The sequence below is a fragment of the Tenrec ecaudatus genome, chromosome 13 (assembly GCF_050624435.1).
Source record: "Tenrec ecaudatus isolate mTenEca1 chromosome 13, mTenEca1.hap1, whole genome shotgun sequence".
Classification (NCBI taxonomy): Eukaryota; Metazoa; Chordata; class Mammalia; order Afrosoricida; family Tenrecidae; genus Tenrec; species Tenrec ecaudatus.
Genome location: NC_134542.1, coordinates 102523807 through 102539536, shown reverse-complemented (window position 1 = coordinate 102539536; position 15730 = coordinate 102523807). Strand labels below are relative to the sequence as shown.

The 15730-nt window shown below is 40.5% G+C and overlaps 1 protein-coding gene across 2 annotated transcripts in view; it reads right to left on the bottom strand.

Moving 5' to 3' along the window:
* CNTNAP5 (contactin associated protein family member 5) overlaps window positions 1–15730 on the bottom strand; it is a 1091618-nt gene that overhangs the window by 96509 nt on the left and 979379 nt on the right. For both annotated transcript variants that reach the window (XM_075529285.1, XM_075529286.1), the window contains exon 19: window positions 3809–4033. In XM_075529285.1, coding sequence (XP_075385400.1) covers window positions 3809–4033 — 225 coding nt within the window. The remainder of the gene's footprint in view (window positions 1–3808; window positions 4034–15730) is intronic.

Here is a 15730-nt window from a genome sequence, read left to right as displayed (position 1 = left end):
TACTGCATGGCTTAAATTCAGGAAATGTGTGGATCAGGGTTGTATCCTCTCATCATAGTTAGAGAAACTTGATTATATCAAGAAGAATGCTGCCTCAAGATCAGAGGAAGGCTTATTAACAACCTTCCATATGCAGATGACATTACCTTAATTACTGAAAGTGATGCAGACCTGAAGCACTAATTGATGACGGTCAAAGGTACAGCTTTCAGTATGGATTAGGACTCCGTATGGAAAAGACCCAAATCCTCACCACGAGTCAACGTCATGATAAATGGAGACAGGGTTAAAGTTGTTGAGGAGTTTGTCTTGCTTGGATTCACAATTGATGCTCATGGAAACAGCAGCCAAGAGACCAAAAGACATTGCATTAGACACATCTTCTGTACAAGGTTTCTTTAGAGTATTAGAAAGCAGAAATGCTGCTTTGAGGACTAAGGTGCTCCTGACTCGAGCGAGCCATGGTATTTTCAATTGCCTCATATGCACGTAGAAGTTGGACATTGAAGAAGGAAGACCAAAGCAGAATCGATTCTTGAATTGTGGTGCTGGAGCAGAATATTGAAAGTACCACGGGCTGCTTAAAAGACAAACCAATCTGTCTTGGAAGAAGTAAGGCCAGAGTGCTCCTTAGAAGAGAGGATGGTGAGACTTACATACTTTGGACATGTTGTCAGGAGAGATCAGTCCCTGGAGAAGGGCATCATGCTTGGTGAAGTTGAGGGGCAGCGAAAAATAAGAAATTCCTCTATGAGATTTGTTGACATAGTGACCGAATCAATGGGCTGAGGCCTAGGGACAATTGTGAAGTATCACCCGAGCCTGCGTAGTGTTTAGTTTTGTTGTGCATAGGGCCACTATTGGTCGGAACTGACTCAATGGTACACTGACAATATCAAAGCAACTAGCAATAGGAATACCATACCATCCAGCACTGCCATTGCTGGGCACATATCCCAAAGATACAATAGACAGAACATGAATAGACATATGCTCCCACATGTTCATTGCAGCACAGTTCACAGTAGCGAAATGCTGGAAACAGCCCAAATGCCCATCAGCAGAACAATGGATAAAGAAACACTGGCACATACATATAATGGAATATTTTTCATCCCTGAAATACAGAGATGAAACCATGAGCCTATTGTGGCATAGATAGACGTGGAAACCACTATGCTTGGTGAAGTTATTCAATCACAAAGGACAAATATTGCATGAATTCCAAGCAACAAAGTCGAGAGCCTGCCTTTGTGCCCATGAGCACGATGTATCACCCTCTTTAGATGCACATCTTCAAAATCACTTCAACAGAGGCCACCTCACCTCTGCTGGGGTCAGTTTTTCAAGATGCAGGGAGAGGGAGAAAACCATTCAGGTGTTGACATACAATGTTGTGTTACGTTTACCCAAAGTCAACAGATGACACGTGAACATTATTGGAAATTGAAGCCAAGATGGGAGGGATGGATGGATGTCTCAAAGAAGGAGATTCGATTACCGTTGGTGGGTAAACCGGGAGAAGTAAAGTCCCATAGGGAACCCTCACCCCCACAAAAACAAAACAACAACAAAACCTTAACAATACTCATATAGAACCCAAGAGAAGAATATACCTGCTATTATATTCCTAAATGGAACTTTTAACCTAGTTTCTATGCAGTCCTTGATGGCCCACGTCATGTGCCTAAAGGTGTCCTTTAGACTGTCCTTTTGAGGTGAGCAACATTCTTCATAGGTCACACCAGGAGAACTTAATGTACAAACCCCACTAAGTGCAATGGGCTTTACCTCAAACTCACCTGTAGCAGATAAAAGGAACTGGCCTACGCCCTTGGACTTTAGGCTAAAAAACCCCAGTGCGAGAAGAAACATGCTACTTCTAAACCAAGGTTATGGAACTGGTGGTTTGGGGACTTTGGATCAGATTCTTGTTTTGAGGGTGCCCAGTGAATTCTGGCTCGGGACTACCATATTTTCACTATTTTAATGCTCTCTCTCCTTGCTTTCTGATGACATGCATTAGTCTGGTAGGCATAGTTCTGTCTTGTTAATAAATGTTATTGAAAAATTTGCCCTATCATGAACCCTTATTTGTGTAAATAGTGTCTAGTCACTTGAATTTAATATATTAAACTCTTTGTGTATATTTATTATATATATTTTGTATATATCAACATAAATAATTTGTATATATTAATAAAATATATTAATCCACATATTGAAGTCTGAATCTAGCCTCTACTTGTATAATTTCCTTTTCTCAACAGTATTTTAAATTCTATATGATTGGTTAAATGAATGACACAATGAATAGAATTAATTTATGTCCCAGGGGATGATTTACAATGTTCTCTATCATAAAATGATAATGATGTCTTTAAAATGAACCAGGCATAAATATAAACCATAGATATATAAATGGATTGGGGGTCACAGTTAATTCTAGCCCACACTTAATTCGTATGGCCTGGCCCAGCTTGATGCTTGCTTCCATAAAGAGATCCCTGAAGAGATGAGTGCTGTGGCAAAGTCTGAAGACAGTAGATGGTGCACAGCTATCAGAAAGAATAGTGTCTGGGGTCTTGACAGCTTGTTTTCGACAAAGACCCATCTAAGCGAGGCATCAACTAAGACCACACGAAGAGCACACCAGCCTATCTGATCCAAGGATTGTAAACTATTATTTTGGTATTAAACCCAAATCTGAAGGAGGGAATAGTAGCAGTGCTTAAATTGTGAACACCTGGTTTATGGAACGTTATGGATGACAGTGGAAGCCCGGAACTCATTTGCAATGTCCCCACATGGCTTAAGCCTCCCTAGACCATAATGGATGGGTGTAAATAGCTTTGTTTATCAGTCAGAGAGCATTTAAAGTCGATAATGCAGATGTAGTTAGGTTAGAAGGTAATATCTTTTTATTCCATCTCCTTTATGACCGTTTCAAAATTGCTTCAGTGTTTAATATTTTCTGCTTTCTCTTTGACTGGGGTTTTTCTATGTTTTGTCTAATCATTCCTGTTTTTATTCTTTATTTGTTTGCTTTCCATGATTGTGTGTGATGTGTTTTATTTTGCGTATGTATAAATTTTTGTGTAATAAATTTTATGCATATTAAATTCTGAATATGTAGATATATAGAGACTTGATAAGGGCATGGGAGGGGAGGATAGGGGGAAATAGGGAACTAACAATAATGAGTATGAGAAGAAAATGTTCTGAATTAATTGTGGTAATTATTGTACAAATCTTCTTAATATGATTGAACAATTAAATTTTATGATATGTGAAGTATATATGTCCATAAAACTATTTTTTAAAAAGTGACCCTCAGAACCAGCCCCTCTCCTGCAAGGTGATGACTCACACGTGCTACTTTTTAAAGATCTACACATTCAGTACTGCAATTTGCATTCTTGCAAGTTGTTGTAATCATCTTTAGTAAAGAAAACTGCCGCGAAGATGACAGATACATGTGACCAGTGTCATTCTGAAATTAAAATCTTCTTATGATCTTGACCTTTACACTTACTGGATTCCAACTCTGAATAAGTGAGAAAGAATTATTGCCACATAGCTGAGACAATGAAACAAGCAAAGCACCTGAGACTTCAGCAGTGATTTGACACTGGCCCTGAAGACCAGTTGCAACACAACAAATATAACCACAGCTTTGGCTGAAACCTGGGGGAAAAGCTGCCTGAGGGACCAAATATTGGTTGAGATGAAGTAAAGTTGTGGATACTTTAATCAGTGTCTCCAGCCCAGTCTGAGACGCCACGTCACATTAAGCATGAACACTCACCATTTTTGCAGAGCAGGACGGCCAGGAAGTCCTGGGAAGAGGAATTGATGTAGAGCAGGAGGCTGGGTGCCTGTGCTGTCATAAAGCTAAATGCAATGTCTTCCTTGGATGGCACTGCATCCATGTAAATAGCTGAGGATGAGAGGTTTGTGCTCTTGCTCACAGGGTAAAGCTCCTGAAGCATGTACGTAACGGACGTGCCAGCCTTGAAAACTGCAGAAACCTCTGAAAAATATAACAGGGGGAGCACACATTGAAACCCATTTAGTAAAAAAATATTCTGGAGAAGCATAACTGTGAATCATTCCCCACGTGCCCAGAAGAGCCCCTGGGTGGGGCAGAGGTTTGAGTTCCGCTATGAACCCAAAGTTGGCTGTTTGAATCCTCTCTGAAGTTCTATGTATGAAGGCCTGGAGATATGCTTCTGCCAAGATGACAGGAAAAAAAATCATACATAGCAATTTTACTCTTGTTCCCAAGCTGTCCCATGAGTTGAATTCAACTCAACCATAATAGGTTTGATTTTAGTTTCGCGTGGCAGGTACCAGGTGGAGAGTTTTCACATGTGTGCATGCAATATCATGTGCGCCATATGGAATTTTGAAAGTTTTAGAGACAATATATTTCTTACAGATGAGAACTTGAGGCTTACAAAGGTTAAATGTCTTGAGCAGGTTTCAGGAAAGAGGTTTGATGTCAGTGCAATTGAGCATGCATTTAGAGAGTGACTGCTTTGCTTACTGATTTCCCTAAAGTTAAAGATACACTGTCTCTGCCAATGGGGAAACACTCACCTACTACACAAGAGATTGGTAGTAAGAATCCACCTACAATAAGCTGGAAGAAGCACTAACTATCTGATACCAGAGGTCACAGCTTGGAAAACCCTTTGTAGCAAAGTTCGGCTGAGCAATACATAAACCCAAAACTCCAACCTCGTTTCCATCAAGTCAGAGCCAGTGACCCCTTGTGGGTTTCTCAGACTGTCACCCTTTGAGTGAGTAAAAAGCCCAGGTTTTCTCCCTCAGAGCAGCTGTTTGTCTCGAGCTGCTGATGATGCGGATTTCAGCCCAACTGATAAGCATGACACCACCAGGGCTCCTCTGCGGTACCTACAGCACCATTAATTGGAATGGACAGCATGGCCAGGGGTTGGTTGTCCTAAAACACAATGCAGTGATATCGCTGTTGTCAAACTCAATTCATTCCTAATTTGTCTTCGAACACCAAGAACTTCAAGAACCAAACGTAGTTTCCCCATAAGAAATAACGGAAAAGCAAAGAATTGATTTGGAGGCATGAAAATTAAACTTATAAAAATTTCCAGAACTTTAACACAACATTAACAGCCCTAGCTGTGGAGATACCCCTAAATCATCTAAACACAATAAATATAGTAAATTAAATATCAAAACAATACAGTAAATAAAATTATCTTATTTTTCATTATGTTTTGTTTAAAAAACCGGTGGGTTTTCAGAATGGCACAGTAATCTAGGCATCACTTTACAATCGCCACTAGCATTCCCACATACAAACATGGGGAGCCTCTGCTTTCTAGGCTGTGGCCTGGCAATGCCTTTTCCTCTTTAGTAAGGAAGGTCCCTATTGGGCTTCCCCCTCCTCCTCCCCGTGACCCCCCCCACCCCCGCCTCAAAAAAGTCTGGTTTTGTCTCAGTTGAACACTTGCTGGGGAATGAAATTTTCAGCCTCCTTGGCTAATGCAGCAAACTCAGCCACCAATTTATGGGGTTCATCTTTATTTGCACTGACTCCTTCCCCTTTCGTGTGTAAGCCTGTTCTCCTTTAACTTTTTCAAACCAGCCACGATTGGCTTTGAGTGCTTGGGCCTGCACTCACCGAACGTCTTTCAGTGGTGATCCACACATAACCGCGCCCCCACCCACCCGCCAGGGGCATGAGCAACAGAAGCCGGGGAAGGGAGACAGTGGTCGGTGTAAGATATGAAAATAATTGTAATTTATCAAGGGGCATGAGGGTGGGGGAGAGGGAGGAGCAGACACCAAGGGCACAACAGAAAATAAATGTCTAGAAAATAATGATGGCCACATATGTACAAATGTGCTTGATAAATTGATATATGGATTGTTACAAGAGCTATGAGATCCCTCAGTAAAATGTGTTTTTAAAGAAATCACTGTAAAGGCCATTAGCCTTCTTGCATATCACTGTCTCAGATATGCTATCGCCATCCAGTTGCTTCTGATTCACACAGATTAACTGTAACTTTTCAACTTCGTCACCAGTCTGGGTCTTTGTTTCATGATTAATGATTTCATATCTTTTTTTAAAAATCTTTTTTTGGGGGCTCATAAGGTTCTTATCACAGTCTGTACATACATCAATTGAGCAAAGCACCCTTATACATTCGTTGCACTCGTCATTCTCATAATTCACCTTCCACTTGGGTTCCTGGAATCAGCTCGGTTTCCCTTTTTTTTCCCCATCCCCCTCCCTCCCCGCTCCCCACCAGGTCCCTTGATAGTTTATAAATAATTATTATATCTTATCTTACACTCCCCGGCGTCTCCCTTCACCCACCTCCCCATTGCCCATCTCCCAGAGAGGAGGTTACACATAGATATCCGAGATCAGTTCGATTTCACATCTTTTGCTACATTAACAGCTTTAATCATCTTTTTGTCCCTCAAAAATGCTGATAATGTCGACTTATCCATATGTGCTCAGCCTCCAAATTAGACAAGTGGCAACATGATTCAAATTTACAATGATTTCTTTCTCTAACTCTATCGTCATCCTCACGGGTTTCCTCTTAGCATTGCTTCTGGTATTAATCACTTTCTTTGCATCCATGATTAGGATATTTTACTCAAAACACATACACCAAAACAAGTACAATGAGAATGTGTGAATATACTAACACACACACTAGACTAAAGCGTCATCCTTGGGGTCCGAGGCCAGGCTGGACGTAGGACCCAGGCTCCACCTCTACAGAATTGTCAAGGTGGATGTTCAGTTTGACTAATCAAGCAAAGCTAGGAAAACTGAACAGATTTTCTTTTGAGTTTTGCTGTTTCAGTAGTGTGAGCTAAGATCACTTTGACAATCGAGGTATTTTTGTATAGGGACATTTTACTGGGATCTTGATCTCCAAAAGGTTTAGTGAAGTGACTGAATAGAACAGAAGAGGAAAATAGTAGAAAATGAATGTTTTCTCCTCTTGGACTCCATTTTTTTTAACATATATACAGTGTTATGTTCAATTCCAAAAATAGCAGAGACTTGATCCAATAGATCTTCCTATGGGAAGCAATTCCAATAGCACAACCAATTGAATGGGGGTCTTTGACTACCATGGAGAAAGTTAGCTCTACCGACTGATGAAGTTCAACTAGCAGACGCACACTAATGATCTGATTCTCCATGTAAAATGTTCTTACTCACATGATTACATATTCAACCAGTAGTAACACAGAATTTGACCTCATCACTTAACCGGAAACAATACTATACGTAATCCTAGCTGCCCATGGAGGCTTGGTGGTGCAGTGATTCCGTGTGGGGCTGTGATCCACAAGTTTGAAACTATCAGCAACTCTGTGGGACAAAAACTGGCTTTCTACTCCTGTAAACAGTTAGCGTCTCGGAAACCCACCAGAGGTCACCATGTGTCAGCACTGACTTGATGGCAGTGAGTTTTGGTTTGGGAGTCCCATCAAGTTAGCAAATGTAGAGACGCTGTGAATAGAAACCTAGCACCTACCTCATTAGCACCCTCATGTCACTCTAAGTCTCAATCAACTCCGTGGCAATGAGTTTGAGTTTTGAATAGATAAATGAGCTGTGTGTAATGGACTTTAGATTATAGTCTTTAAGCTTATCTAAACTGAGTGATAAAGTGGGATGCACCTCAAAACCATCATAACAAGTGTTAGAAAATATATCTACTTATTGACACCACCTCAGTTTCAATACCTGGATATTTTTCTTCTTCTGATCAGGGCTATTTTTTTGGGTGGGTTTTTTGTTTTTTTAATTGCATAATTCATTTATGCTGATAAATCATTTGGAGTGATCTATTTACAATCTTTTCCAATTTTCATTTTCACTGGCCAAATATATTTCACATAACAGTCAACATTTACTTGAACTGATCGGCATTATAAACACAGGGTTTGGGGTCCATCCTGTTTATGATCAGGGCTATTTTTGAGGCCATGTTGAATTTTATGCTTATGAAATGATGGGGTAAGAAAGAAAAATTTCCTCGCGGAACAGTATAATTTATTTCTGACATGAAGCCTGTGCCATAAAAGCAGAACAATGAACATGCACCCATGTTGTCATGGTTAATTTTCTTTCTTCCTGAATGACATGTGGGAGGTTCCTAATTCCTCGTGAAATTTTCAGATTGAGTTGGTGGCACCTAGAATATAATCAGAGCCGACTTTTGCCTTCTAATTCGATGACAAATTTGTTCTGCCTCATGGAAATTCTTCAGCAGTGTATAACACTGCCCTAACTAAATTAAAACTGCATATTTATGCATGCTGCCAAACGGTTTGGGAATCTCAGTTCATTTATACTAAAGCTCAGAGAAAATGCGCTGCATTTATCATCCAGGTTACATCAACACTCTTGATGATAAAGATATGCAGCAAAGACTTGTGACAGTGAAAATTGGTGAATCATCAACTTAATTCAAGCCGTTTATGTAAGTGAATTTCCTCAGGGACATTGAGATCACATTCTGAGCTCCCAGTTAGAATAAACTGATTTTATTTTATGTTTTTCTATATGTGAAAATGCAGGTCTAATATAGGGCATTTTGTTATACAGAGAAGGAGTTCTGAGTTACACAGTGGCCTGCTAACTACAAGGTTATCAGTTCAAAACCACCAGAAACTCTTGTGAGGAAAAAAAAGCTTTCTAACCCTGAAAAGAAGTACATTTTCAGAAAACCACAGGGGCAGCTCTTCTCTGTCCTATAATATCCCTCGGAGTTCGAATGGACTCAATGACAGTGAGTTTGGGTCATAAATAGAATACTGAACATGACCATTTTTATTGTACTTTCTTTATCCTTAGTACGGTAAATTTAAATCTAAGGAATTTTGAATAGAAGAGCCAAGTGAAATATCTGCCATCCCTCCTTTTCCAACTCTAGTTTTGATTATTTTGAATGTTTTAGGTATTGTAGAATTCAACATAAAGCTAAAGTCAGCCATGTGCCAGTACTCCGTTTCAAATAGGGTGAATTGTTTCATATCCAAAACTTTTTAGCTAAATGGAAGGAAGAAAACCCAAAAACATAGCTTGAAGATGATTATATATGATCATCATTCAATACCAGAATTAATAATATCTCTCAGATGATTACCAGATGGAGAGCCTTATTTTAATTAAGTTCTGAGAGGATAAGTCATATATTAAAAAGTACTAACATCAACGAATGACAGTCTAGGAGATGACGTATATCTACAGAAACCATGTTTCCAGAGGAAGACAGAGCAGATGAGTGGACTTATGGGAAACCTCGGGGAAAAGACTGCCATTGATTGGGTCTTGAAAGGTTCCGTAGATTATGAGAAGCAGAGAGGAAACAATGATAGAAGGTGAGGAATACGTATCTTTGAGCCTTGGCGACTGGCTGACCTGGCACTGCCACTTTGTGGCCCTCACTGTGTCTCACAGAGTCTCCAGCTTTTCAAATTTAAATCGTCATTAAACCACTCTCAGGATGGATATAGGTATTGTTAAAATGCATAACAACATGATATAAAGTCGATACTCAATAAAAAAAGCTGATCTCCATGACAGCAGTTTAATTAGATTTAGAACTGTTGCTGTCACTGCCATGTACTCAGCCCGACTCATTGAAACTCAACACATAGAGGAAGTACATTTCGCAAATCATCACATGATAGATTGCTGACAGAACCATTGAGATCCATGTAGTGTTTATTGACTGAGTTTTGGAGGTAGATCACATGCTTATCTTCCTTGTCTGGAATCTTGGCTCACGCCTTTAAGTACAAGAGCAATACACAAGCCTCCACTGACTAATGAGTGGTGGCTGTACATGAAATGCATTGGCCAAGAATTGAATGAGGTTCTCCCACCTGGAAGGCCAGGATTCATCAGAGCAGAAAGCTGCATCCTCCTCATGCAGACCAACTGGTGAATCTGAATCGCCAACCTTGTGATTAGAAGCCCAATGCGTAACCCACTGTACCACAGTGTTCCTGAGAGATCATTCTGGTTGTAATTAGTTTAGAAAGACTTAAAAACTAAGAAAAGTCTTGGTGATGTGCTCATCTGCTGTGATCTGCTTGATTAGCAGTTCAAAACCCCCAGGGGCTCTGAGGGAGAAAGGCCGGGCTGTCTACTCAACAGTTACAGTCTCAGAAACCCACAGGGGATCATTATGAGTCAGCACTGACTGGATGACAGTGAGGTGTTTTTTGTTTTTTTTTGTTTTTTTTTAACAAACTGCAAAACTACTGTTCAAATTTGTAATGTGAATAAATAGTGACTGGGTCATAATATGAAAGCTTATTACTTTTCCTCATGGAAATATACTTTTATTGGGTCCCACTGGGGTAGTGGTTATGGGTTGGGCTGCTTACCACAGGTCAGCACTTTGAAACTGTCAGCCAGGTCTGGTAGACTAAGGCAAGGTTTTCCACTCTGGCAAAAAGTTAGTCTGAGAAATCCGCAGCTTGCTGTTCTACCGTGTCCTAGCGGGTCACCATGAGTCAGAATTCACTGGATGACAATGAGCTGATCTGGTTTTTTTCTTTAGTATAACTATATTTTAGCAAACAATGCTGGTGGTGCAGTAGTGTTCTGCTGCGCACTAAAAGGCTGGGACTTCACTGGGGACCTGCCAGCCTCTTCCCAGGTTACAGATGCGCTAGCCAGTTTCTGTAAACATGTACAGCTTTGGACACTCCATGGGGCAGTTCTGTCAAAGGATAAGTCAACACTTACTCTACAACAATAGATATTTTTCACTTATATTTTAACAGTTATATTGGCATGTAATTATCATACAATTAAATCATTCGATTGTATCACCACAATCAATTTCAGAACATTTTCTTCTCTCAGTTTCTCATTATTTTTAGCTCCTCACTTGCTCCCTGGGCCCTTCCAAACTTCCTCTGCCATACCCTTAAGAAACCATTAATCCAGTTATTGTCACCATAGATTGCCTATCCTGGATTTCAGAGACAGAAAACACACACACACACAGAAGAACAACAACAGTAACAAAGTAAAACAGAGAAAAACCTCAGTCAAAATGAAAGCAGAAAATATTAAAAACTAGAACAGATTTTAAATGGCTCAAAAAGGAGATGTTAAGGTGTTAAAGTTTAATCTAACGACATCTGCCATAATCCACTGTCCAATGCACTCTGCATGACAGCGAGGCTGTTCACACCCTGCTCCATGACCAGAGAGGATTCACTAGACATTTCATCCAGCTATATTTCCCCTTCATTTTAAAAAAAACAAACTGAAGCTACTTTAAAATGTGTCAAAATGGAAATGCATGTTGTTCCTTTTAATGGTGTCCCATGGATTTCTTAGGTTTTATCCCATTTCTTTTGTCAGTTTTATAACTTGATCTTCTTCTATTTTGGTTCAGAGATTTGTCTTTGAGATCACTGATTCGTGTTTCCATTTTTCCAATTCTTCCTTTCAAAGTATTATCCAGTTGTAACATTTTGGTGTTTGCATTTTGTGGTTCTGTTTAGAGATTTTGGATTATTTCTTGCATTTCACTTACTTTTGCACGATGGCCTTTTAGAACACTCAGGAGCTCCTGCATAGTCCTTTCTATTTCTTTTCCTCTATTTGTGTCAACTTTTTCCTCCACTTGCTTAAAGCAGCTGGAGATCATTGCTGTAAGCTCCCGCATGGGAGGATCCAAGACCCTCTCCTCCTTCAGAAGTTCCTCTGGATCCACGTTTCTATGTGTTCCACTTAATTGGGTTGTTTTCTCTTGTTACTGCAAGTGTGCAGAGATTGACTGCTTGTTTTGATACCTAGAGTGTTTGTTTTTTATGTTTGTTTTTGAGTACACAGCAGTCCCTACATCCTGTTGTGGCACCTGGGTAGTCAAGGATGGCCATGCAGTTTGGCATCAGCCTATTGCCAGCAGGACCCCCAAACAGAAAACAATGAAATATTACCTCCCTCAAAGACCTGAGTCACCAGGGAGTGACAGGCAGTGTTATGCACCAGACTGACATGCTGGGGAAGAGAGGAGACTATTTATAACATTACCTACTTCAGTTGCTGGCCCTGTATATCAGAGTCGGCCCTCGTTTCTATTTGGACATGGGCCCACTAGCACTTAAATTCTGGGCCCGTGGAGAAACAATCAATCATTGCTGAGCTGATTCCTTCCCTTAACTGTGCTCTTTTGATTATGGACCCACCAGGTTGCCCCCAGCGCTCTGGGGGAGGTTCTGTCACAATCCAGTTCCCAAAAGTTCCATCTAGATGTTGGGAGCCAGTCCACATCAGACCTGCATCTCTAGCTGGGCAGTGCTCAATGAATGCATTGGGAGCAGCTCAGTCCCTTGGCCCAGAAGCCTGTTAATCCTTTGCCCACGTTAGCACTCAACCTTTAAAAATTATATTTGTGAGGTGGCGCTAATTAGTGACAGCAGAGAGGATGGGGACTGTCAACTCACTGCTTAGGTCTGGAGAGCTGGGGAGAGAGCACACGGATCAGCATCTGGCAGCACAAAATCTGTGACTTTTTATAGGATTCTGTGTGTTAATTCCTCCCTCCAAGGCACTGAGACGTAGTAAGCAGAGGTTTCTCATGGGGGTCTGGAGCTCAGGCTGTTGAGAGTTATCTGCTGCTTTCCAAGTTTTTTTTAATTGAGAGAGGGATCAAGAGAGGTTCTGGTTACTCAGCCATGTTTTTGAAATAAGTTGTTTGCAATGCATCAGTCATGGTCTTGTAAATTTCCATATGCAATCTCTAGTTTCACTTCTAAACCAAGTTCGTGGTTTCCAACTACGGAATTTTCCTCTTTGTTTCTAACTTCCACATTCCAGTGACCATTAATGATCAGTGCACCTTGGTTGTATGTTTGATCAACTTCTGAATTAAGAAGTTGGTAGAAAACTTCAGTTTTTGTATAGCTGGCTATTGTGGCTGGTGGGGAAATTGTGAGGCTGTTTTCTCTAGAGAAGCAAATCAGTGATGTGTATATGTATTTAGAAAGATATTTATATTTTTAAAATGATTCACACAGTTGTTGTAGTTAGGTGCCACAGAATCGATTCTGACTCATAGTAAAACTATGTACAGTGGAGTGAAACTCAGCCCAGTCCTGTACCATTCTCACAATCACTGTCGTGTACGAATGTATCATTGTAGTCACCATGTCAATCCATCTTGGTGAGGGTATCTTTCTTGTTATCTGCCTCTCCACTTTACCAAATGCCTTAGTAGGGTTCTTTAGAGAAACAAAATCAGTAACACCTGTGATTGTTGTATGTAGAAGGGTAGTTATAGCAAGAGATGGCTTACACAGTTGTAGAATGAGGTAAGTCCAGTTCAGTTGAGTCCATGAATTGGCTTCTATTGACTCATGGAAGATGATGGACTAGAATCAGGATGATGATGCAGAGACAGCAAGGGGCACAGGTTGGTGGAGGCAGAGGTCCAAAGTCAGCTGAATGAATCCACCACTGGTAGCCTCCTGACAGCTCCTGGGATCAGCAAGTGACACAACAGGAAACCAAGGAACCAGATGTAAGATCCAGCTCCGAGAAAAGGTGAAGAATTAAAGAGCATTTAAGTCTGCTTCATCTCTCGCTCTTATACAAAACTTAGGACACCAAGGAGATGCCATCAAGCTCCAGCCCAATTGATAGGTTGGATTCCACACCTACCTTTCCCCAGGAGTGTCTAGGTGACATAATCTAGAACCAGAAGTCAAAAGTGTCTAAAAGCCACAGCAAGTTTGTTGCTTCTAACAAAGCTCAGTCGGGAAAAGAGGTCTGGCTTTCCAGGTGTGGTGATATGTATTAAACTATACGGGGGCACCATTGTGTAGCCAAAGGAAACAAAAAGTGTGGCTTGGTTCATACCTTGTCCTGAGGTGAAGGTCTCAAGGTTGTCTTCAAGGAAATAAACTGTGTGGCCTAGTTTGCACTTAGTACTAAAGTGGGGTGTTAAAGACTCCCCAAAGGAAGCAAAGGATATGGCTCGGCCCCTACCCTCTACCTAGGTGAGGTCTCAAGCCTACCCCACCCCTCCTGTTTATCAACACAGTAGAGAAGGCCCTACAAAATGGGACCACGGTCACAGGTGTATAACGTCTAGAACCATAATTTACCATAAAAGAAATCATGATTAAAAGGGCCACAATAATTGACCAACAGTCAGACTTGAAGCACTTGATGATGAAAGTCAAAGACTGAAGCCTTCAAAAGGGACTCCAATTCAAATAAAGAGAACCAATATCCTCACAAATGGACCAATAGGCAGCACCACGATAAAAAGAGATATGATTGAAGTGATCAAGGATTTCATTTAACTTGGATCCACAATCAACACCCATGGAACTAGCAGTCCTGAAATCAAATAACCTATTTTATTCAGTAAAGCTGCTGCACAAGACCTCTTTAAGTGTTCAAGAACACAGTTGTCATATGAGGATGAAGGTACTGTTGACCAAAGATAGGATATTTTTAATCCCTTCATATGGACGTGAAAGCTGCCAGTGAATAAGGGAAATCATAGAAGAATTAATGCATTTGAATTATGATATTGCCAAAGAATACTGAAAGTATCATGGAATGTCAGAAGATCAGAAAGATCTATCTTCAAAGAAATGAGACTAGCCAGTCTTTTCCTCTGCTATCTGGAACATTCTCTCAGTCGAGATTAGTGCCCAAGACTCTTGGTGAGGATTAGTGGAGGTAAGAGAGACCCTCAATGAGAGTAATTGGCCTTTCAGCCTCAACAGTGGGTTCAACGTAACAAGATCTGTTGGGATGGTGCAGACCTTGACCGTGTTTCCTTCTGTTGTGCTTAGGGTCACTCTGTCGTGTTCCCTTCTGTTGTATATGGGTCTGCGGCTGAGTCTATGCCATGGAGCCAATGAACACATCTTGGAAGAAGTTTTACAGTCAGAATTCTCCAGGGGAGTATGGTTGGCAAGACTTGTCTTTGAACTTTGGACATGTCCTAGGAAAAGATCATTATATTTTCCAAAGTCCATGATCACTGAAACATCCTCATCGAAATAAATCGGTACAGTGGCTGCTTCATCAATAAATTGATTGTGAGGGTGGGATTACTATATGAGTCACACTGCCTGGATTGGACAAAATAACAATGTTTATCCAGGCCATTACTGGAAAGAGAAAGTGAGTCAATAGATTATGGTTCTGTGCTAGGCATTAGTATAGCATGTACACCATTTGCTAAATTATATTGTGACTTTATAAGTTAGCATGGAAGAGTGATCTATTTCTCCACGTAATGACCCTTTTACCAGAGGTAATTACCATGTCTAAAAGACTTTGATAACAGGTACATCTTATAGGCATTACAGTAGCTGAATATAAATAAAATACTTTTCATGTACTGAGAAAGGTGGAGTATGTTTAGAAACAGAGAAATAGGAAACCAGCTTTCCTAGCCAAACACACATCTATTTCCTTAACTTATAAACCCAAACAAAATTTTAAATAGTGAAGAGGGAGCACATATGTAGGCAGAAGATATAATGGCCCAGAAAGAAGAAAATTAATGTGGTTTGCATGTGGGAAAGGAGCCAAGATAAAAAATAGCTAAATTTAGAGGAATAAAATCTAGGAGATGTTTGAGTAATTTTGCTGGAGAAACGCTGAGAGGCCTACTCTTCATATTTTTGAAGCAAAAAACTAGGTTACAGA